General features: G+C 29.9%; 1 protein-coding gene across 1 annotated transcript in view; it reads left to right on the plus strand.

Moving 5' to 3' along the window:
* Positions 1-2292: 2292 nt before the first annotated feature.
* The window catches only part of LOC145333495 (uncharacterized), a 167881-nt gene continuing 143996 nt past the window's right edge, over positions 2293-26177 (plus strand). The window contains exon 1 of the mRNA XM_080178647.1: positions 2293-2716. Coding sequence (XP_080034773.1) covers positions 2685-2716 — 32 coding nt within the window. The 5' untranslated portion in view covers positions 2293-2684. The remainder of the gene's footprint in view (positions 2717-26177) is intronic.

Raw genomic sequence — 26177 nt, forward strand, 5'->3', positions numbered from 1 at the left:
TCAACCCTACTGAAGATGTTATAAATTCTATTTTAGATGCGCAAAATTAATATTATTACTTGGATGTTACACAAGATTTTACTGTTCTCTAATAAGGTGAAACTCGCAGTGGACTACAATAACAATACATCCACCCGCTATGCCCACACTACTGAATGAATGAACTGATCATGAGGTCCATGTTAGCATCCTAAGTTGATGACTCTTTTTCCCCTGTCATAATATCTATGTATATTCTATATCTATTTGTGGAGAATACCTTGGCCAATAACAGGCAAAGCATATGCAGTAAGAACACTCAGGTTAGGGTTGTGAAAATAAAGGGTTGGTTATCTGTAAATTTTTTGGATGCATAATCAATAATCATGCACTTTATTGTCAAGATTTGGTCAAATCTAATCCTCGAGGGGTTATTTAGGTCAGAGTTGTTAAAAGACTTGTTTAGAAACTGAGATATATATTTTTTTAATTAAAAAGGGGGATTATTTGGGTATCTATATTATTTCAAACAAGATTAATCCTTATTTGCTATTGGTGGAAAGGTTTGGACACTGTTACATTGTACAAATCCAATCATGATTCTTCCCTATCACTTGAATTTATAGTGAATTGAAAAATTTGCTTAAAAGAAAGGAATAACAAAATCTTTAAAAAGATTTTAAAAGTTTTAGTGCAATTCATGCTACCTTCTGGTTATTTCCTATTCATCCTATTATATAAAGTAGTAAAGTTTTTTTTGTTTATTTGTCAGTTAGGATCTCAATAACCATTGAACCAATTGAGGATTCTATTATAAGGCAGCCTTACATAGTTAAGGAAATAGTTTTAGGCTATTTTACTGAACTTTCTCTCATAGATGCTTCAGTCGCAAAGCCTGCTTCTTTATATAAAGAAAAACATATCTGATAGAATTTATTAAAAATGTTGAAGTATTGACATAGGGTAGGGGTTAAGGGATGATTATCCCTCTCGAACTTTGACCCCCTCAAAATTTCAAAAAATACATTAGATTATCCCTCTCAAATCTTTGAAACCCCTAATTTAAGAGTCTGAAAATAAAAAGCTTGGACGTCCCTGTATTGTAGTATTGTTTTTTATTACAAAAATTATAGAGTTACGCATCTTCGTTATTATATTCCGTCTATCTACGTGACGCAGCTAATTTATCTATGGCAGAGAAGAGAGCGCACCACCGTACGCGGTTTCTATAATTCCATGCAATTGCGCGCGAAACAGTACCGTTGAGGGCTGGAATGTGTTGTGATTAGCTGGTGTTATGATTTATAGAAACCGCAACGAGAGTGAAGTGGTGAACTGAAGACCTACTCATATATACATGTATATTACATAGATAGATACATTATACATACATACACACTGCCTAATGCCTTTAGTTCGCTTCAGGCAGTCAAGCCATCAACACGGAAGAACCGCTGCGATTTTTCTTTTTAAAAACCATTGGTTTATGAATTTTTTTGGTGATAACAAAAATATGACAATGTAATGATATGTTAACAAAAAGTGACTTTAAAATGATTATTTTAAAATAATCCTATTAGTGAATAAACAATTAATTAGTATGTAAAAAAAACTTAATAAAAAATCCGCAAAAAAATAATAAAAATTGCGCCAAAAAAGGTTGACAAAAAGAACCAATTATTATGTGATTTTTAGAAAGCAACAAAAATTAGTGATCAGTAACAATCATTACAAAAAAAGTGACAAAAAAAAGAAAATTGCGGCTCAAGCAACATTATCATTAAAAATTTGTGCAATTTTTTTGTAATAATTGGTTGAGTAAACATTTTGTATCTCAGGTGAAACAAAACTATTCAGACACAAAAAGAACTTTCAAAAGGGAGGTTTTTAATATACATAGAGGATTACTTAAAACAAATTTGCCATTTAAAATAAAATACGATTAACTTGACAAAGTTTTTTTTTGTTGTTGTCAAAGATATCAAAAAAATTGTTATAATAAGTTTAATAAGTTATATGATTTTTAAATTAATGTCTTGGTATGGTTTTATACTATTTTAAGCCCCCTTTCTATTACCCTAGAGTAACAAATTTCCAAGCAAAGATGCTAGTTATAGGATAAATATTAGAACAACTAATACTGGCTATTATGGCTTTGTTATTGATTTACTTTTTTTCTATTTCTGTTCTACCATTGATTTTAAATGTACTTGTGCAATGAATGTCAGTATGATAAAAAGATTATTCATTATTGCTTTTTTAGATAAAAAACCCACAGTATTCTTCTATGTGTATATAACTACCTCAAATTTTAAAGATACCGAGACATACTGCTTTTCATCTTGGTTATCCTAGCCATGCCACACAGACACACATAGACAACCAATTACTTTAGGAATCATTCAATTGGCACGCAATATCGTAAGAAAGCTAGGTTTGCTGGTTTTACATCCTCAAGAGGATTGTATAGACAAATAAAGCTTTCTTTGCTTGTTTCACATCCTAAGAAAGAACCTAACTTTGTTTAAAGTGAATTATAGTGATTATTATAAAAGTGAAAAAAATCTATGAATACATACATGTAAAAAAAATCTAAAGTGAAATTTAATTTAATATGTTGTAAAGTTTAACAAAAGGATAAGGTTTAATACCAGTGATCTGATATATATAAATTATAGTTCGGTAAAAGAGCTCACAGCTTCAATATGGTTTTCAACTTTTTAAAGAAGCAAAAAAGGTAGGCTTTATATTTTTAGACGCATACGTTTTGATAGTGGAGTTATCATGTTTAGAATAAGCAACCTTACAATACTCTAATGTTACTAAGTGTAAGCTTTAAATACAAATTAGACAAGGACATTTTTATGTGAAATGTTTCTTTTATTTAAGTATTTTAGTTTAAAAATCCGCCTATAAATAAGAAATATCATTTATTTTGAACATTACATATGTATATGGAATAGTAAATATGCACAATGGAATTTTTTTCAATCAACAAATTGGCTATAAAATATTTATGCTGTTATTTAAACCTAGTGCAGACAGTCTAGAATTGTTCTGTCTAATATGATAATTTTCTAATATGTTTTATTTATATATAGAAAATGAAAGGGTAGCTTTTTTGAAAGCTATAGAAAGTAAATTAGATCTTTGATGCTTTTTATAGAAAGTCCAAAATTTAAAATTATATTTTTAGTTAAGATTAAAAACTAAAAAACTTAATTTGAAATAGTTTAATTTTATTAAGGCTAAATAATATTGAAAGTTTAAAATTTTGTGGTTGTTTTTTCTAAAATCATCGCTCATGTTTTATGATTACCATATGGCTTAAGTTTGAAGATAAGGGTTGCTTTTTAGAAACATTTATGATACTAAAATTACAGTATATCTGAAGGTTTATCCAAATAAAAATTTCATTAACAATTTAAGCTAAAAGGTCTTTAAAAATCATCGAAGGCTCAAAATTAAAAAAAGTGACAGACGGGGTAAAATTGATTTAGTAAAATTTGAACCTAAATTACCAGGTAATTTGCAAAATAACACTTTCAGTATAATAAGGGTTAAAAAGAATGTTTTATCTATTTCGACATAAAATTAAGTAGAATTCAATGAAAGGTAACTATTAAAGGAAGATTTATTGAAGATGTCTTTTATATACTCCATTTTTATTAAGTACTTGTCTATGCTTCAAGAATTCATTTATAAAGTATCTTTAATGAAATCAAATGAGCAATTTAACACAAAAATATCATATTCAATATTAAAGTTGTATTCATGGGAAATATTTACTTTAATTTATTATTTTGTTACCTTGTCATAGCTGCACAACTTATGACTTAAATCGTCCTTGTTTTATCAGGGATCTAAAGGGATATGACAATGGCCGAGGCCAATAAATCAATGTACATCCCCAATACTGATACACAAAATTACCCCTTCAATAGATTAAAATTAGTCGTTGAAACGTTTGAACACTCAACTTATCTAACCAACGAATCAAAACCAAGTCCCCAAACATAAGGAAAAAGGATAAGAGGATGAATACTCACCCCTTTTTCATGGTAAAATACTACTTCCCCATCCCTAAATTTATAAGCAGACGAAAATCAAAAACCGCCCAGGGCTTTTTGTAAGTCAATCATAAATAATAATGTGAATAAAAAGAAAAGCGATATTTAGCAAACAGCCGTGGGCGGTCAGAATCAGCTGAATATTCATTATGAAAAAAATTTCCCCCTTTTTAGAAATAGAAGGATTCATCTTTCATGAACAAATTTTTTTAAATAAAAATAAATACCATGTAATTTTTAATTAAAACATTAAAACGAAAATATCTAATCTAATATTCTTGCCCTAAATATGGAAATAGTAAAAAGTAGAAAAATATTTTTTAAAATAATTTTTAATCCTCCCATTTGAAAAGTAGTGGAATAGCAATAAATTTTAGCGCGGCAACAGCGCTAAGTAGGCCTCTAGGCCCACTGCCTATTTTCGTCTTCTAGTTGCTTCGATTCCTCTCTTTTATTTTTTTCTCTATGTCCCCAAAGTTGTTAAGCCAACGAATATGATAATGTTATTATAAACTTTGGGGACTAGTGTAATAAACAGTCCATTGTCCCTTCTCTTTCTGTGTTTTATAGTTATAAAATAATGCAAAATGATATATATAATTAATTTACATATTAGTACACAAATAAGCCTATGTTTTTATTATTACATCATAGAATTAGAGTAACAAAATAAGAACAAAAGTTATTTACATTTCATAGAGTGACAAAATAAAGAGTTGAAAATCCTTTAATTTTTAGTAGATAGCTATTTGAACCCATAGACGTCCAAAGTTACGGTAAAATGGTTTTAACCCCCCTCAAACTTTAAAACACCTCATTTTACCCCCTTCAAAATAAAAAGCTTGGACGTCCCTGATTAGACCTGCTACAAATTGTTATTGTTTGATTGATAATACTTTTTTTTACATCGAAATAAAAGTAGAATAAAACATAATTTTTTTTTAAAGATTGCTGTTTATGAGACCTTAGGTAACAAAGAGACACAACTAAATAACAATAGACGCACACCCAACTACTTTGTTACATTGGATAAAGCTTAATAAGTGAAATTTGACACTGGTTAAAATTTCTTTAGTGCCTTAATAAGACCAAGATTTTAGTATTTATTTTTTTTTTTATAAACTTAACAAGGACAATTATAATAAACTAAGCTGAAATTAAATAACAATATTTTAGAATTATAAATTACGTAAAAATATATTTTTCTCGTATTCATTCGAATCCGGTGGATAGGAACCGGTTCTCATCCACACGAAAAAACTATGTCTAGCATCGTATTATATCCAGCTTTCTACGATTATAAAAATGTACAATCATAAGATTAAAACCAGTTTTTTTGCCCATGCCTTCGGCACCTCGTGGCTAAAACACTGGTTTTAATCTTATAATTGTACATTCTATATCCGCGGAAAGCCGTTTTTAATACGATGAAAGAAATAACTATTCCTATAACCATTGGGGAGGGATAATTGGACTGTAGATTATACTTGCTCCGAAAGGTTTCTAAACAACCACTCTTATTAGTTGGCTTAAAAGCTTTGAGTATTTTGTATAAAATCATGATTGGTTGGTACAATCCTTCATTGTCCAAACTTATAAACCAATAAATATAATCTACAGAAGGGGTAATTTTGTTTTCCGTAATTGAGAGTATAATTTAATCTATCTTTCATAATGAAGGTAATTAATTAAAGCTTGATGATACAGTTAGGGAGTTGAATCCATTTTTATAGAAGCAGAAATATAATCTATGATAATGGATTCTGCTTCTATAAAAATGGATTCAACTCCCTAACTGTGATAGGTCGAATAAATATACTTTGAAAGTAAAACTATATTTATAAGTACTACTGTGAACCTATAACTACCATGTAAAGTTATTCTTTTTTTTTTTTTTTTTTTTTTTTTTTTTTTTTAAACACTTTTCTTATGATAACATTATTTCTATATTCAAGATTTTTTTAATGCTATGCCATTTTTTAAAAACTTTAAATTGATATTTAAAAAATATTTTATTATGATGAAAATTGTTTGTTTGTTTATTAAATAATTGTCGCCAACAAAAAAACAAACAAATTCAATTAAGTATCAAATTTCAAAATAACACATAAGGGGATTAGTCCAGGAATCTAAAGAAATAAGATAATTGGCGATAAATTGATGTACATCCCTAATGATCATACACAATATTACTCCTTTTGTAGAAAACAATTGGTTAAAACGTTTGTACACACAACATAATAAACAAATTAATCAAAATTTAATAAAAGTCCCCAAAGTTGTAAATCCAACGAAAAAGAAAATGTTATTTTAAAACTTTGGGTACTAGTGTATTAAACAGTCCTCAGGGATTAATCAGGGATACAGGGATAAGATAATGGTCGAAAAATTAATATTCTCCCAAAGTTTTTTTGTTAAAAAATCTAACTGATGATATTAAAATTCTGTATATTAAAACTATTGTTTAAAATTTTTTGACATGGATAATTTAAACCAATCATTTTTGTTTGTTTTGATTATTGCAATTAGCAGCAACAGCCAGCCACCCTCAAGAAACGTGTAAAAAGCCTTTTTTTTCTATGCTTAAAAACCTTGAAATTTTTAAATCTCTTTAAATTACTAATATTAAGATTCTAATTACAAAACTAGCAAAAAAAAATTAAACAATTCTTTAATTTTCTTTCGAGAGGGGTGTACAATTTTAAATTTTGCTTCAAAAGTTAACAAGACCTAATTTGTTAGAGATTAATGATTAAAACAATGGGTGTATTATTTATCATCTTAAGTGTGACATTCTGTCTTTGGTAGCTTGTAATTAGTGATAAAATAAATAGTTGTAGATATGTTAGCTGTATTATCTGTATTATCCCCTTCCTTGTTTCAATTCTCTTTAAAGGCGTTTTATAAAATAGGCAAGGTTTTTTATATGCCCGTTAAGACCTCGATAATCACCGCACCGATTGAGTTCTTCATTTTAAGGAAGCTTCACATAGATCCCAGGACAACAAGATGTCCTTAGTGACAAAGTGTGCAGTTGCTAGAACTTACATAGTTTAAAATGTTCTGGTCATTTGCTAACATTGACTGTCCTTGTGAATTTTTAAGACTTCGAGAGAAAGTATTAAAAAGTAATAAAAAGAGTTTAAAAGCTGACATGTTTCAAGAAATGACATAATTACATTGTAAACCTATGGGAGACATTACAGGAATAGGTTTTCTAAAAAAATAAAAATAGTTAAAGCAACAAGTAATAGGATGTCTTTGTGTATGTCTGTTTGTACGTTTGTCCTGCAAGATCTCTGAAATAATATAATAGATTTGTTCACTTATAAGTAATTTGAACTTTTTTGTACCATTCTATCATTAGAATAATCGTTTCTGTCTTTGAAAGTATAGAAGGTTGGATAATAGACATTATGAAAATAGATATACAAATAGATATATTTAATTAGAAAAAGGAAGAATAGTTATTATTGCATCGTATTATAAACAGCTTCCCGCGGATAATAAAATGAAAAAAAATTAATATTAGCCCTGATTTTTTTTAGACCTAGAAAATACGAGATCTTACTTAAAAATTAATAAGGGATAGCCTAACACAAAAACAGACGTATGGACATTTCATAAATATACCAAAAAGAATTGATTTTAAAAAAGAGAAAGGAGAGAAGAAAAATAAGTAAAACAAAGAGAAAAAGGTATAGGAAGTTAATGAAAAAGAGAAAGAGAGAGAGAGAGAGATAGGGTAAGATGATAATTAAAGGTTGTAGTTCCTAGAAAAAATTCCGTGGTAATTCTTCATTAAACGCTTCAAAGAATTTCAAAATTAACCATAGAGAAACTTTACTAAAAGCATGCTATATATAAAAAAACTACTAGAGTGCCCCTTGCCTTTAGGAGCTTTGTATTGAAAAGGGGAGGGTGGTTGCAGACAAATAGCCTAAAACCATCCCAAGATTTGAATCTAAAAGTAAGCCTTAAACCAATCTTGTAATTATTTAAAGAATCCCATAATGGAGAACTCAATCGGTTCTTAACGAATCTTGATATCTTAACGGACAAACAAAAAACACTTACTAGTTTCTATAATAGTTTTCTATATCATCGTATTATAGACAATTTTCCGAGGATATTAAAACTTAAAGTTATATGATTTAAACAATTTTGGTTATCCCCGAGGAGCCAAAGGCCGGTGCTAACAAAACTGGAATCAATTTTATGATTTTTATTTTAATGTAAGTAGAAAATTGTTTTTCAGTATGTATGAGCACTAGTTCTAATTCAGTGGATAATAATCGGTTTCGAAGCCATACTGAAGAAGATTTTCATTTTTCAAGTTACATTTGAATGCATTCGATTGGTTATTGCAGTTCTTCTTTCATAATAATTGTTCTTGCTGCATTTTAGAATACTAGCGGCTGCTAGCCTAAAACCATACCTACCCGTACTTTATATAAAAATGAAATAGCCTAAAACCAACCCGAGACCTATAAGTAGCTTCACTGTAAAGGAGGACCATATCGGTACAGGGGTTAGCAAGATCCTTCGCTACATACAAAAAAAGCTTACTTCTTTATATATTAAAAAAGACAATTTTTATACATACATGTTTTTTTTTTATATAAAGTAAAGTGTTTTTATGATCACCATTTTACCCTTCTGCGACGTCTCCTGTGTCCCAATTACGCTAACTAAATTGTCAGCATATAATTAAACAACATAAAAAAATGGGAAAAAAACGAGAGATTTTCAAGATTTAATTTGTCCTTAATCTTGTGAACGCAATTTCATAATTTAAGCAAAATAGGACAGTATTTTATTTTATTTATTAAGTAGCTAAGCTACTCTATAAATTACTTTGCTGTCCGTTCGTAAGTTTGTAAGTTCGTAAGGGGGGAAACATACATTTCTTGGCTCCAATTTTTTATTTTAGTTAAAATTTTGCTATAACAATGTACGTTAGTTTGTGGGTCATGCTATAATAGTTATTTGTAGCACCGTATTATAGACAGATTTCTGCGGTTATTAAAATGAAAAATTAAAAAATCAAAACTAGTTTTCTTAGTCCCAAGGGGCCTTATGCCCAGGCTAACAAAACTGGTATTAATTTTATTATTTTTAATGAATATTCGTGAAAAATTGTCTATAATGCGATACGATACATGATTTTTCAGTATGGCTCGGAAACGGTTCTAATCCAGCGGGTATTAATCGATTTCGAAGCCATATACTAAAAAATGCATTATTGTTGTTTAGGATTTTCGAAATCCTATAAATGATAGGGCATACCTTATTTATAAAGTAAGCTTCTTATTTATTTTAGTTTTAATATTTTGTAATTTTGACCTAAAATTACATCTCTTTGAAAAACTTTGTTGCTGTGTTTCTTATATAAAACACGTCCTTGTTACCAAAGCAACAGTAGTTACTAATCTATTAGTTTATTTGAGTCCCATAAAAAATGCCTATTGCAGTTGTGCGGTTGAAAACAATTAGTTTTCCTTAAGAGAAGACTTTCTCATTTACTTGTAAAATAATTCAAAATGAAATTTACACAACATTGAAAAACTGCGGATTTTTTATTTTATTTATGACGGTTGATATTTAATTTAAATATATAATATACGATTTTTCGTCTCCATTTCATAAGAAATTTTGAATTAAAATAGAGAAAATATCAATCTTAGATTATTTGTTTATTAAGTGAAGTACTTTCTCGTATTCATACGAATCCGGTGGATAAGAACCGGTTCTCATTCTTTCGAAAAAAACTATGTCTAGCATTGTATTATATCCAGCTTTCTACGATTATAAAAATGTACAATCATAAGATTAAATCCAGTTTTTTTAGCCCCGAGGTGCCGAAGGCACGGGCTACAAAAACTGGTTTTAATCTTCTAATTGTACATTCTATATCCGCGGAAAGCTGTTTATAATACGATGCGAGAAATAGCTATTCTACCGCCCAAGCGCATTGCGCCATTTTAGGAGCCGAAGAAGGACATGATTTGATGACATAAGGAAATTGGACCATTAAAAAGATACAAAAGGATTCTCTAAAAAGGCTATATAGGGATGCCTTTTTAGACATGTTGAAGTTTTTAGGCATCAGTTCAATGTTAATTATAATGGAAGACTATGAAAAGGACATTTATGTCCATTAGTAGGGCAGCAATATTTTGGACATTAATAAGTATTAATAGATTCATAATTCATTTTAGGGTATTAAATCCTATCAATAGTTATTTATCGAATCGTGCTATATACTGCTTTCCTCGTATATTAAAATGAAAATGTCCACGCTAACAAAATTGATTTTATGATTGTTATTTTAATTTTAGTAGAAATTTCCTGTAATACGATATTATACATGATTTTTTAGTATGGCAAAGAACTGTTTCTAACCATGCAGTGGATATAAATCGGTTTCGAAGCCACACTAGAATAAAAATTAACGTATTTTTAACCAAAAATTCTTAGATTTTTTTAATTCTAAAATTTTGAAGTTTAAGTAAATTGTAATTGTTTTAACAAATGTAAAATGCCAAATAGGCAAGAATTCAATTAAAGTTTTTCCTCAGTGTAACATCCTATCATCTTATACCATTAAAGTTGTCCTAAAAAACAACTAAAATTGCTGTTTAAGATCTTAAAAATGGCAAGTTTAGATGTTAAATTTATAAAGAATTAAATATACCTAAATTGAAAATAGAAAAATGTAAATAAATAAGTTTTGCATTAATTATTTTGTAAGTTAAATGTTAAGGAATAATATGCTAAAATTTTCTTTTAAGAGTGGCTAAATTTTGAACAAGAATGTCAGTGTTAATGATTTAACACTTTAGGATGAAAAGTGCAACATGAACTAAACAACTCCCATCAAAGGTTAACTTACAAAGCCACAAAAAAATCAACAGTGAAGTGTTTAAGAATCAGTCCTTTGTTAACATACTAATTTATACAAAAACATAAATATATAATGATATGTAGAAACTTTACTGGTAAAAAAACGGGGAAATTGGACATAATTATGCCTAAAAATTATCTACAAATTAAAAAAATATTATTGAGACAAAATGTATTGAATTTTAAATTATGCGCAATAACAAAAGAAATGTCCTGAGAAACCAAACTGAAAAATCGTAGGCCATATATTTTTCTTCAGTTGAAACATTTAGTTTTTTGTCCTTTTTACTAAATATCACACCATTTTATATAATAAATTTAAAAAAGCTAATTATACTCTTTTTTTTGTTGCTTTATGAAACAACTACTTCGTTTCCTTCTTAGCTGTTAGCAAAGAACTCTTTTATAATTGCTCCAAGGTCGTAAGTTTAGGGGTTACATACAGCCAGGGATTAAGGAGGGAAGAAAAAATAAATAAAATAATACCCTATACATTTTGGATCACTTAAGATTAGACGGGTATAGTCCCTTTCGTGGCATAGCACCCTAATGGGCGATTCTTCGTATTTTTCACAGCAGCTTTTCTCCTATTTCTAGCCCCTGCGGGGAGCTCTAACCCTGCGGGGCAAATTGCTTAACCCTGTGGGGCAATCACCTAATCCAATATAACCTAACCTAACCTAAAATAACCAATAAAAAGCCATTTTAAAAATACGACGAAACGCCCCTTAAGGGGCGTTGTTACGAAAGGGACTATTCCCGATTAGACGAAGTTGAAGAACATATAGTGTGTGCCCCCTCTTTGTTTTAATGTTAGACTAAAGGATACTGTTCTAATATCCTTTTTTTATTTCAGTTAACTTCTGCAGGGTTTCTGAACCCTACAGAACACAGACTTTTTGTTCCTATCCCTGAGGGCGGGCACCTATCCGAATATAACCTAAACAAAGCTATATTTATATTGGTTTGTATAATGATTATATTCAATAAGTTTTGTCTTGATAGTGATAATTTGTAAAGAATACATTAATATTTATTCTCTTAATATTAATTTGATTACAATATTTCAATATAAATCCGTAGTTTACTCTTAGTACAGAGCCGTATGTATAGTTTTAAATTACAAGTTTACAAAACTTTTACCTTAATGTAATCTCTTTACATTAGCAGACGAGCAGCAGCTTAAAACTTGCAGTTATTCTATTTATACAAAATCTTAGAATCGGCTCAAAAGACGATCGTGAAATGAAGGGTTTAGGGGGGCCGAAAAGGTCGACTAATGTACTTAAAAAGCAGCCCTATATATAATTGCCTTTATGTTATAAAACAATTACTGTTTTTACTATAGAAAATTTCTGCACTTTGCAGCCCGTGCAAAAATAGTACAATGGCTTGCAGGAAAGTTAATATTTTTCATTATATATTTTCAAAGAGCAGCTACTTTTATATTACTAAATTAGCTGCCACGGCCTTTCCAGGACCTATGAGAAGCTACGTTGTAAAGGAGAACTATATCTGTTCATCTAATTTTCATATACATATTTGTTATTTTAAATTTAACAAATAAATGGAGAACATTTTTTGAAATTTGGTACGTTGTATTGATTTTGTTATTTCTGAGCTTTTTAGGGAGATTCTCTACTGTTCATATACTCTTTTTAAATTGTTGAACCGCAAGACATGTGTTTTAAAGATATATTCACACAAACAAAACATGATTCAAATTACCCTAAAACCCCTTTAATCTAGCCTACTTTATCTTAACGACCTAGGTTTGGCTTGTTATTATTATTAGAGGAGATAATAACAAGCGCAACAGGTGTGTGTGTGTTTAGGTCTGTTGGTTGCCTTTTCTTGTGTGTGTGTGTGTATGTTAAGTGTGAATAATTAGGTATTTTGGGGTCTTTGTGTTTGGGTGTTGGTGCATACAATTTTAGTTGACTACAGGACAACTTCCCTGAAAACTTTAGCGTTTTTCTACCCCCCCCCCCTTTTATTTCTTCTTTCTTATTTATTGAAGTTTTAAGTTAGAGAAATATGTAAGCTTTATTTTTTTATTTTCGTATCTGAAGACAACTGTTTAAAAAAACTGCATGATTATTTTTATCTCAACTCCCCCCCCCCACAAAAAAACAAAGATTTTAAAAGAAATTACTGTAACAGGGGATGGGAGGTATCTATGAAAAAAATAGGATACTGCCATTTTTTGTGCTTATTTTGTTTGTGTATATGTTTTGCACAACCTTTGTCATAATTACATTGTGTTTCGTGCACAATTTTAGCAATACCCTAATAAAAATCAACTTAACGGAAGAAAAGAAAGGGATGGGTCAACCCCCATTAATTAGTTACTTCTCCTTTCAACCAACCAATCAATATTCAGTACAAGTAACCAAGGTTTTTTAGCCAACGAATAACCTATAATTTAAGTACCAGTAAATTAACAGTCCAATATCACCCCCGATGATAACAAGCAAAATTACTCCATCTGTTTTAAACAGATAATTACGAAATGATAATAAACAAATTAAATCCTTCTATAGTAAAAATTTATAGTTAAAAGTTTGGGCACCACATTTTTAACCAACCAATCAAATTTAATAAAAGTACCCAACGTTTTAAGTATATTGCTTAGATAACATTGGGTACCAGTGTAAATTATAGTCCAATGTCCATTTCCTATCTGAGAAAAAAAGGCATTATTGCAACACTTAATCAATAGACTAGTACAAATGTTATTATTAAGAAATCTTAAAATAATAAAAATAAAAAGACAATAATAAATAAAAGTATAATTAATTTTCTCAGAGTCAAACTGAGTGATCTAATATAAAAACTGGACAAGTAAGATTATATCCTAAAGCAGCGTAGCAAAAACAATTCAACTACTTCTTCAGTTAAAGTTTTTTTTCATATAAACATTTACATTTTTAGGGGTTACTTGTATGAAAGAAAAATTAGATATTAAATTTAGATATGTTTGTTATGACAGATATATTTTTTGACTGACGTTTTTGTATATTAGCTGCGCTTCTTATAATTATAAGAATTTAGTTTAGAAAATTAGGGAAACTTATTTCTCAACATTTTGTACGGGAAATCGATGATTAGCTAATATAATAGACCATACAATATAGAAGAATAAACGAACCATTTATTTAGCTTTAGAAAAAAATTCACACTGCTACTTTGTTCCAAAGTTTAATAAAATTCTCTGAAGTTTTGAAACCAAAAAAAGATAGATTTTATTAATAAAACTTAGGGTGCCATTAAAGTTTACAGTCCAAAATTTGTTAGTCTAATTTTTTTGGTCTATTGTAAACCATAAACTAATTAAAGAAAATCCTCCTTCCTTTTCTTTATTTTTTTTTACGGAAGTTTGATAATTGATCGGTTCAACTGAGGGGGAGAAAAAATATGATTTTTTTTTCGATTTTTGATATGCGCTTGTATTATAATAAACTAGCGGCTTCGCCCCTAGCCTCTAGGGGCTTTGCCCCAAGAGATGATAAAAAAAATTAAGGTGAAATTCGTAAAAGGACCAAAGAAATCTTCTGCAAAAAAGGACCAAGGAAATCTTCTGCAAAAAAAAAATAAGGGGGGATTTTTTTTTTTTTTTTTTTTTGGGGGGGGGGGGGGTTGGGGGTGTCCAACCCCCCAAGAAAATAGCCTAAAACCACCACAGGACCAGTAGGTATATACCCTGAAGAGTAGAATCCAATCGGTTCAGTGGTTACCGAGATCTTCAGCTTCAGACGGACGGACGGACGGACGGACGGACAGACAGACGGACAGACATCATTCTACTTTGTATTATAGATAGATCGAATTGTAAGTTTTACATTTTAAAAATAAAACAAAACAATCCATAGTTAACGTAATTAGAAAACTAATAAGTTTTCTATAAGATTAACCAAGACGTACGTACATATTTATTCTATACAAAAGCTATGCAAATGAACAAGGATGATGAAAAAACAAAATGTGACGGTCATACAAACGAACATTAACATGCATGTAAAGGCATTTAAGTCTAAACGAAATCTCAAACGAATCTACCCAAATTATGTAAATTTAGAATGCTTAGTATGGACATACTTTCTTTTTAAGACTTAACGGTAGAGATGCTTTGCTTATAACACTTTGACAAATCGTCATAGGAATCGTTACTTAAATGTAGAACAGCTTCGCTACTAAAAAAGGTTCAAATGTGCAAATAGACGTATATTACCTTTACATGTTAAATATAGATACATGCTTATCATAAACAAACATTGGCGGGTTTTAATACCAAAATCATTAAAGTATAACACCTTAAAATTTGCTTTTAAAGACTTGAGATTTACAGTGCATTAAAGTCATGAAAAGACACTAAGACACCTACATTCATTACATCCTGCGCAGCTACTCTATAACTGATGAAATTTTCTTAATGTAAATTGTATGGATTTATTATTACTTGGATCTTACACCAGATTATCATGTACTCTAGTATAGTGAAACTCGTGGTTGGCTAAAATAACAAACCCCTAATCCACCCTTTTTACCAGATCCCCTCCCCTCATACTGGATGAACGAATTGACCAATAAATGATGTCCATGTCAGCAACAATTTTTCTCCTGACATTAACGAAAATGTCTAACTAATGAATTTATCAACAATACATGCCAAGAACTTTTCTTTTTAATCACATTTTACCCAAAACCTTAACTGTATAATTCTTATTACGTATCAAAATGTTATTATAGCATGTTGCACAGCTGTGCTACTTATTGTTCTTGTTACATTAGGTTTGTAAATATCATAAATTCATATTGTAAACATAGCACCAGGGAGAAAGGGAGGGAGAAGACATTAATGGCAAAATAAATAGTTTTACCTTATATATACTACCAACTAAAGGCAGAATTTCACAAGTGCAATAATTATAAGGGATCTAAAGGGATAAGACAATAGTCGATTAATTGATGTACATCCCCAATGATGATAAACAAAATTACCCCTTTTGTAGATTACAATTAATAGCTGACACGTTTAGGATACTCAACCTAATGATCATTAAAAGTCTTCAAAGTTGTTAAGCCAACGTGTAAAAAGTTAATATAAAACTTTGGGGACAAGTGTAATAAACAGTCTAATGTCCCCTACCTGCCTGAATAATTATGAATCTAGCATCTATTGTCTTATCCCTATATCCCTGACAAACATAAAACTGTATGACGCGCGCGAGTTTGAATGGTTAGGAAGTGCTGAGATTCAACCATTATTAATAAGTAGACAAACACAAAAGTTAGGCAGAGAAAGAGAGAGGGCTGTTTATACACTAGTCCCCAAAGTTTATAATAACGTTTTCTCTTTCGTTGGCTAAATAACTTTGGGGAATTTTACTGAATTTTGATTGGTTTGTTTGTTAATTGTTCAGATGTTTCAATCACTAATTTTACGCTACAGAAGGAGCAATTTTGTGTATTATCATTGGGGATGCACTTCTAGTTAACGGCCATTGTCTTATTCCTTAGATCTCTGAAAGTTAGGTATGGTATGCTTATTACTAATACAAGATTCTGTACTACAGACAGACAAAACAGCGCACACTGACATCCTGTTACTTTAATATGACTTGAAATTGCCATTTGTTTCTATTTGGTATTGGTATTTTCAGAAAAGAATTTTCTTTTGTACTTAGTCACTCTTGTTTCTTTTTTAAAGCGATACCTTAGTAAATGAATGCTTAAAAATTGATTTTCAGGGTTCTAAAGGGAAAAGACAATGGCCAATAAATTGATGTACATCCCCATCTGATGTTACACAGAATTTCCCCGTCGGTAAATTAAAATTTGTGGTTAAAACGTTTGAACACTTAACTTGATTAACCAACCAATCAAAATTCACTAAAGTCTTGAAAGTTGTAAAGCCAATGAATAATAAAACGTTATTGTAGACAGCCCAATGTCCCCTTCCTCCCTGGTTATAAGTTCTGTTGGATTAATAGATTTGCCCATTGTCTTATTCCTATACCTCTGACGAAAAATAGTGGTTAGGTAATTACTTAGAATTTTATTAAATCATCTGACTTTTTATTTTTGTCATTTTTTTTAAGATGATTTTTAAGGAAAGTATTAAGCCACAGATTTTTATAATTTTAATTAAAATTCCTAATTTGCTAGTCATAAGATTTTAGCAACGGTTCTGGGAGGGATCGGGGGGAACAGCAAATTATACAAGTACCCCCTAAGTTTTGAAATATCTTGATTGATTGGTTCACACTAGCAGTGTCCAATCTTTTCAACCAATAACATTAGTTAATCGTCCATTTTATTATTATCCTCTAAAAGATGCCTAGAAACGGTTGACCAATTAAGTTTATCATTTCAGGGAATGTTTTTATTTGTCCTAAGGCTACAGATTCAAAATTTATTTCTTCACTGGTTATTCTGATCAAATTTATACAAATTTCCTTACTCTATATCACTGATTTTTTTATGTTTGGGATGTTTTTGTAGTTGCTAATTTAAAGAAATTACGTTAAAAAACAGATGAATAGAATTAAACTTTTAACACCTACTGCCAATAAAAACTTAGAAATAGGAGTGTTTGGTATTTTTAAAAACTTTTCTCGTATTCATTTGAATCCGGTGGATAGGAACCGGTTCTCATGAATACGAAAAAACTATGTCTAGCATCGTATTATATCCAGTTTTCTACGAATATAGAAATGTACAATCATAAGATTAAAACTAGTTTTTTTAGCCGGTGCCTTCGGCACCACGGGGCTAAAAAAACTAGTTTTAATCTTATAATTGTACATTCTATATCCGCGGAAAGCCGTTTATAATACGATACGAGAAATAACTATTATTGTTTCTTTTAGCAAATAATATTTAGTTTATCTGAAAGAATGGATGTAGATTAGAATATACGTAGATACTATGACAGGGGAAATTGTCGTCAATTTAGGTTGCTAACATAGACGTCATATATTGGTCAGTTCGTTCATCCAGCAGGAGTTGTTATTTTAGCTAGCTTCAAGTTTCATGAAAATCTGTTGTAAGATCCATAATAATAAATCCATTTCTGAAAGATAGTATCTCAAATAATTAGCGGATTATCAATAAGGATGATGATTATGACGTATTAACCTTTTAAAACTTGCTTATAGAGATGCTTCGCCTTTTGATCTATGCCTATGAGTTGCCATATCGTTCTAGTAATCGGTTTCGTTGGTAAAGATTACAGAGTTGCTACGCTTTAAAAAATATACCATTGTTTTTAGGAAACATTTTGCTTCAAAAACTATAAGACAATTCTAAAAAAAGCCTAAATTGACTTTCTGAACTATGCAATTTTATGGAGTAACTTCGTTTTTTTATACTTTTAAGAAAGCATATTCTAAAAAAGGCAAAGGGTAATAAAACGTCTAACCCCTCTAGACAAAAAAGTTATTTTTTGGCATAAAAAAATAGCGGCGCATTTTACTGTTAAATGTGACAAATTTTACTAGATAATGATCGAAGATTCTTGGAAAAATCAACACTAAAAAAATTAAGACGGCTATTAAAACGCAGGGAAAGGGAAAATCATTATACAAGTTACTGGATGCTTAGGTTATGCTCTTGTTAATCGCTGGACCTATTTGGTTATCCTCTACTTCTTATAAGTTCAGGATTTATGACTATTTGGTTGTAGGTACAACCAACTCCCAAGAGAAAAACTCCTAATTTTTTTTACTTTATCTTTTTAAAACTATTAATTAAAGTAGGGGGCAGTCAAAAATTTTTTATTATTATTATTAGAGGTAGTAAGGATTGTAGATTTGTTATAAACTATTTTCTCGTATTCATTCGAATCCGGTGGATAGGAACCGGTTCTCATCCATACGAAAAAACTATGTCTAGCATCGTATTATATCCAGCTTTCTACGAATATAAAAATGTACAATCATAAGATTAAAACCAGTTTTTTTTATCCGGTGCCTTCGGCACCTCGGGGCTTAAAAAACTAGGTTTAATCTTATAATTGTACATTCTATATCCGCGGAAAGCCGTTTATAATACGATGCGAGAAATAACTATTCCATTATTTTTTTTTATAGTATTTACTTAAATCTTGTACTGCTTTAATTATGAAATATGTAATATGATTTTTTTCTTTTTTTTTCGTTGCATTGTTTATTGGAAATTTGTATGGATTCTTTCTTTATCTCTCCTTTTTGCTCTCTCTCTTTCTCTAACTCTCTCTCTCCCTCTCGCTCTTTTTGTATTACTTCTTATTTATTGCTATTTTATCTATTTTATTTAATCATTTGATACTAAAATGTTTTTATTAATATCCAATGTCATATAATTGTTAGCTTCGTACTTTGAAATACTTTATTCTTTAACAATAGAAGTTTTAGGTTATGAAACTAAACTTAAAATATGTAAATAAATCACTTTTTTTTCATTCTCTAAAACATTAGAAAATACTTTTATGTAAATAAAATACATGATGTAATTTTGTCTTAAATATTGCGTCACAATTTTCTTTTAAGAGAAGCTTATCAGTAGTGCATTATTTACTTTTTGAATAACAAATACTTAGAGGCCAAAATTTCCTAAAATTACGTTCTAGCGGCTACGCAAGGCATCTATAGACAGACAGGCCGAAAGAAATACTGATGACTGCCCTGTTTATGGCAACATTGCGGCCCATTGTGCCCTAACTTAACTTTGACCCAGGGAGGGTCAAATGACAATAACTCATTTATAACGAATTTTATCTCTCTATCTATAGCTTATTATTTATATTATTCTTTGAAATGATTATGTTTTTTATTTGTTTGTATAATATATTCCTTTTAATTAAAATTGTTAGTATTTTTAATATTATTTATGTATGATTTTTCCATAAGATGAATAAATCATTTGAAAACAAAAAGACAGACAGACCGATACACAGTTAGATATCCTGTTACTTTTATGTTAAGATTATGAACATAATTTTCCAGGGATCGGCAGCCGCTTGTAAGCCTCAGTGGAATCGTTATTTTATCCCTATAAAATTCAGCTGGATGTATAAAACTCCTCTTTAGCAGACAATCCTTCTTTTTGTTTAAAACTAAGGCTTATGCGCGGCTGAGGCGCGGCTGCCGAACCCTGTAATTTTCCTTGACGATAATTAAAATTGACAACTATGAACACAAAACTACCCCTTAAGAAGATTAGAATTATTGGTTAATTAATTAAGGCACTGTTACTTTGTACAACCCAAACAATATTTGGCAATCTTATAAACTTTAGGAAAATGATTTTCAATTTACATTCCATTGCCCTCTCCCTCCTTCTAATTAAAGGGTGAGCAAAAAAAAATGCGTAGATTTTAAAAATTCAAATTGCGTGGCTTGTGTTAATGGTAGAAAAAAGGCACGCATGTCGTTAGAACCGCTAAGAAGTCTATTTTCAGGAAATATAAAAACGATTCCTGTGCTACGCATAGTTTAGGAGCTACGTGTTAAAATGTCCAAACTGGTGTAAAACTTGACTTGCGAGTAAATTTTAAAATATAACTAAAAATTAGAGAAGATATTTTGCAAAAAGAGATGCCTACATTTTTAAATTTCAAATTGCGCTGCTTGTGTTAATAGTAGAAAAATGTTACGCATACCGTTAGAACCGCTATGAACTGTATTTTTTGGAAATATAAGAACGGTTCCTGTGCTACAAATAATCTAGGAGCCAGATGGTAAAATGTCCCAAAATTTACTCGCAAGTCAAGTTTTAAGTCAGTTGGGACATTTTAACACGTAGCTCCTAAACTATACATAGCATAGGAATCGTTTTTATATTTTCTAAACATAGACTTCTTAGCGGTTCTAACGATATGCGTGCCTTTTTTCTACCATTAACACAAGCCGCGCAATTTGAATTTTAAAAATCTACGCATTTTTTTTTGCTCACCCTTTAATATTAATCAATGAATTTATTATGTTGATAATAAATATGTTAATCCACATATTTGAATATTAATTAACTAATAAATATGACTTTATTTACATGAAATACTTTATTTGTTACAAGCGGCTACGCCCCTAGAGGCCTTTATACTCTTTTCAATTTTAGTTTCTTAAGGGGCGATTTCTCTCAGGAGGAAGGAAGTAAACCTTAAAAAAAATTATAAACCTTCCCTGTACTCATAAGAAACTTAACAGTAAAGGAGAATCCTATCGGTCCAGGCTCCAACAGTTAGCGGGATCCTACGTTATATAGACATAGAATGCGACTTCTTTTAATTTATATTATGATTTCTGGCTTCGTTCTTATCCTCAAGGGGCATCTCAGATTGGTTCCAGCCCCCCCCCCCCTCCTCCAACCACTAATCTAAACATAGAGTAGTTGCACTGCTAATAAGCACAGTTTCTAAAATATTTCTTCAGGACGAAATTTCGTTACAGTATTTAAATCCGTGATAGTTATATTGAATTACTTTTTGGAGAACGTGACGCTCAATAATTAAGATTTTAATTTATTAGAAAACAAAGACCTTACTTTATATTAAAAGACTTATATATATGTTTTTAGAAGCACAGTTTCACGATCCTTAAGGAATGTCTGTAAGTCTATCTCTCAAATAATTTATAAATTAATATAAAATCTTTGTTTGTAGGTGGATTTTAAAAATTTGAAACCATAAATTTCTTCAAAAAATTAAATTTAGATTATTAGATATTAAGATTTACTTATTTTTATTTATATTTTAGGTATGTTTTATATGTCACCAAACAGGATTTTCTATCTATCTATCTATCTATCTATCTATCTATCTATCTATCTATCTATCTATCTATCTATCTATCTATCTATCTATCTATCTATCTATCTATCTATCTATCTATCTATCTATCTATCTATCTATCTATCTATCTATCTATCTATCTATCTATCTATCTATCTATCTATCTATCTATCTATCTATCTATCTATCTATATATCTATCTATCTATCTATCTATCTATCTATCTATCTATCTATCTATCTATCTATCTATCTATCTATCTATCTATCTATCTATCTATCTATCTATCTATCTATCTATCTATCTATCTATCTATCTATCTATCTATCTATCTATCTATCTATCTATCTATCTATCTATCTATATATCTATCTATCTATCTATCTATCTATCTATCTATCTATCTATCTATCTATCTATCTATCTATCTATCTATCTATCTATTCTTTAATCTTCTTTGTATTCCTTATTTTTGTTCCTGAAATGCATAAAAAGTAAAATTTGTATCCAAATATCATTCTGAAAAAATTTCAAATTGGACTTGAGCTTTTTTTTTCATCGGCGCAGCTAGACTTACAATTCTGTTTGTCTGTTATATTCTTGCTTAGATTTCACTTTTGCCTTTTAAAACTTTTTTTAGGGTGTTTATTGAACCCTTACCCCCTCCTCCTATACTGATTCTGGTTTTATTGTGTTTAATAAGTGCTGTTTTTGAATTTCAATAATAATAAACTTTGATTTTTTATTAACAAGTAAAAAAAATAAATTCTCTATAATAGTTTTTACCTTAATAACGAAAGCTTTGATACCTTTTTACTTTATTGTACTTGTTTTTATGTGTGTATGATTTCTGTGTAGGCTTGTGTGTGTGTGTGTGAGCATTACTAATGGGTAAACCAAAACTTTTAGAGCTTTTTTAGAGTCATCTTTTTTTAAGATTAAATAAACATCTAGGATTATCTTGTTTAAAAACCTATAAGCCTCTCCTCCCCCCCTCTCCCTCCTGCCCTCAAAAAAATATTTCAAAGCTACTCAAAATATAAAAATCCATTATAAAGAGCGAAAATCTTTACTAGTTTCGTTATGAAGCAGCAGTAGTCACTAATTTTAAAAACTTTTAAATATTCTTTTTTGTCTAAAGTTAATTTTTACCTCTTGCAAACGGAAAGCAAAATATAAGGAAGAGGGTTAAAATTTAAATATTAGATAATTATGAGTTATAATACATGTAGACTAAAAAAGGATGACAACATCCATAAAAGCGAAGTTCTGAAACGGTAGGACAAACGGACATTAACACTTGTATAATGTCAGAACTGAATAATCAGAATGCGAATGTATAAGAGTCAAAGCAAAATTGGAAGTAAATTTGTTGAAAAACTGCTTGATACAGGATAATGATTATGGACATACTTACATTTTTAGGACTTGATTATAGAGTTGCTTCGCTTATAAAATTGTACTTTGTTGTTCCAGGAATCAGTATACCAAAAATCAGACCAATCGGATAATTTGGTCACATACAAATTTGTTGTTAAAAATGTAAAAAAAATCAACATGTTTAAAATGGACGTACGGACATTCTGTTAATGATTATAGAGTTGCTACGCTTTCTAACTCGTACCTAACTATTACAGGAATCACCATGCAAAATTTGAAATCGATAGGACAATTCTAACATGCCTAAATTAACGAAAAAAGCTATTTAAAAAAGTAAAAAAAATCAACATGTTTACAATGGACGTACGGACATTTTGGTAATGATTATAGAGTTGCTACGCTTTCTAAATCGTACCTAACTACTAAAGGAATCACCATGCAAAATTTGAAATCGATAGGACAATTCTAACATGTCTAAATTAACGAAAAAAGCTATCCGTGACGGACGGACGGACGTACGGACGGACCGAACCTAATTATAGAAAAGCTTCGCTTTTAAAAATATTAAAAATGTACCGTGATGCAGGTTAAAATGGGAAATATAAAATACATTCTACTTATTCAGAGATTGGGGGGGGGGGGGGATTTGGATATTTATTATACTTATCCCCAAAGTTTTATTATAACTTTATCTTATGCGTTGGCTTAACAACTTTGGAGACTTTTTAAAAATTTGATTGGTTGGTTTATTATTATTGGTTGAGTGTCGAAACGTTTAAGCCACTAATAAAGTAAGGGTTATTTTGTGTATCATCATTAGGAATGTTGTCGCCATTTTAGTTTTATTATTAAAGTTATGATAAGTATTAGATAATAGATTTAGTATAAATGATTGGTTCAGCCAATTATAAGACCTTCAAGGGCATACAAACAAACAGACATCCTGTTACTTTAGTATATAAATAGTATTGAAACCTCGTCTTTTTTTATGCTTCAATGTTAGAAAGTTTGACCAAAAAATATTTGGAGACACATTTATCTTACGGTATACAGTTTTATTTCTGTTTTAAACAACCGTTACTGACGAAATACTCAAACAGACAGACAAAAACATACGGCAAAAAAGACAACATAAAACGGACAAATAGATATATGAATTTTGGGTCCCCTAAAAAAAGCTCGAATAAAAGATAAGTATTCTCAAATATAAATTATTTTCATGTTACAAAACATAACGAATATTTTGACTTTATTAGATTTACGTCAGGGTTATGAACATAAGTGGGATGTAGGGTGGTGTGGGTGTGTGTTTACACCCCCCTATCACAAGATATTAAGAAGAATTGCCTTCCCGATTTTACACTCCTTTACACCCTACCCCCTGGAAAATCCTCTGCACGACACTGGTTATAAGTATCACCACTGATATTAGTTACTTGATTCTTTAACGATATTCTGATAATCAGTATAAATATCCTTTTGAAAAAATGTGCTTTTTTTACAGTTTTTATTTTGCATTGTAACACATACAGGGAGGAAAAAGACAACAAAATGTCGTTAAAATTAATCCATATCCCCATATTTATCCTAATCTTTTCCAGCAATAATGTTACATACAAATAAATGTGGGGGAAGATTGATTTGACGTCCATTGTTCTGTCCCTGTAACCCTGTTTGTTACGTAACGAAGTCACGTAACGAAGTCATCCTAGGACAAAAATGGGACATCACTAAATTTTTATATAAAGACGTTTGTTCAAAAAAGTTACAGGATTAGAACAGCTTTTTGCTTAATTTTGCTTATATAGTAAACGTTAATATCATGCAAATTATATATATGATATTATGTAGAAAATATGTAAGCTATAATGATATAAAACATAAGACTTAAATGACTTAGTTTTGGAAGAAAAAATAGCCTCAAGCCACCCTATGGCCTGTATAAACCTTCTCTGAAACGAATAACGAAATCGGTTCAGTTGTTATTAATGTCTTAACGGGAAAAAAATATTACTACTTTATATAATTGAATAACAATTTGAAGAAAAAAAACTTTTTGCGTTATTTTGCTAGGACACTTTATAAGATTATTTTGAAAACAAACGGTGGCCCAAGATTTTATGCAATATTCAGTAAATGTGACAAACATACTAAAAAACAAATTTTGTCTAAAATTTTTGTAAAACTGTGCAAAACTAATCTTAATGTCAGCTATATGGTCATTGCTGGCAAAAAAGCGACATGCTATTTTTCATCTACATTTACTTATGTCGACTACATATATGGCTTTGGTCATTTACTAAGTATATTTGCGATTACTTTTATTTAATGAAATCTTCCAATTTTTAACATGTACAAAACGGCCTGCTTAATTGCTTCAAGATCCATGTCAGATCTATATAGGAAATAAATGTCTATAAACGAGCTCAAGTTTTCCAAGGAATATAAGATTAAAACTCATAGTGCTCCAATAATCCATAATAAACTCTCATTGCCCAGAACGATAAGACCCATTATTTTACTTTATTATAAATAAATTCATTTTTTTCATTTCATGTTGCTATTTACCTTATATTGATGTATTTAATTTCTAATCATAAAAAAGAAAATTTAAATTTATAATATGATAAATTTAAGAAAACTATGTTTTAAAAGAATTCGATTGTGGCGACATTTTGTGTGTTCAAATATTAAACTAAAATTGTAATCATCATCATTAACCCTTTGGTGATGGTAATGTAAAGAAAAAAATATAATTAAAAAAAATCTTTTAAAAATCATTTAAATTATTAAATATTTACTTTCTTTTAGATAGTAATGCCGGGTGAGGAAAATAGATTTATTGAGAAATAGATTTGCATATAGAAAACTAGCCAATAGGGAGATAATTATATCGAGCCAACTCTAGTAGATGTCATATTACCGACATAATAATGCTATGATACTATGACTACAAAATTATCATTATGATTTTTTAATTATTACATTATATTGACAATAGTGGCTGCGCTCCTATCATCTAGGAGCTATGTATTTAAATGAGCAAGAAAAATAGACTAAAACCAAACTTT

The sequence above is a fragment of the Acartia tonsa genome, chromosome 12, assembly GCF_053477335.1.
Source record: "Acartia tonsa isolate MP-2025a chromosome 12, ASM5347733v1, whole genome shotgun sequence".
Taxonomy (NCBI): Eukaryota; Metazoa; Arthropoda; class Copepoda; order Calanoida; family Acartiidae; genus Acartia; species Acartia tonsa.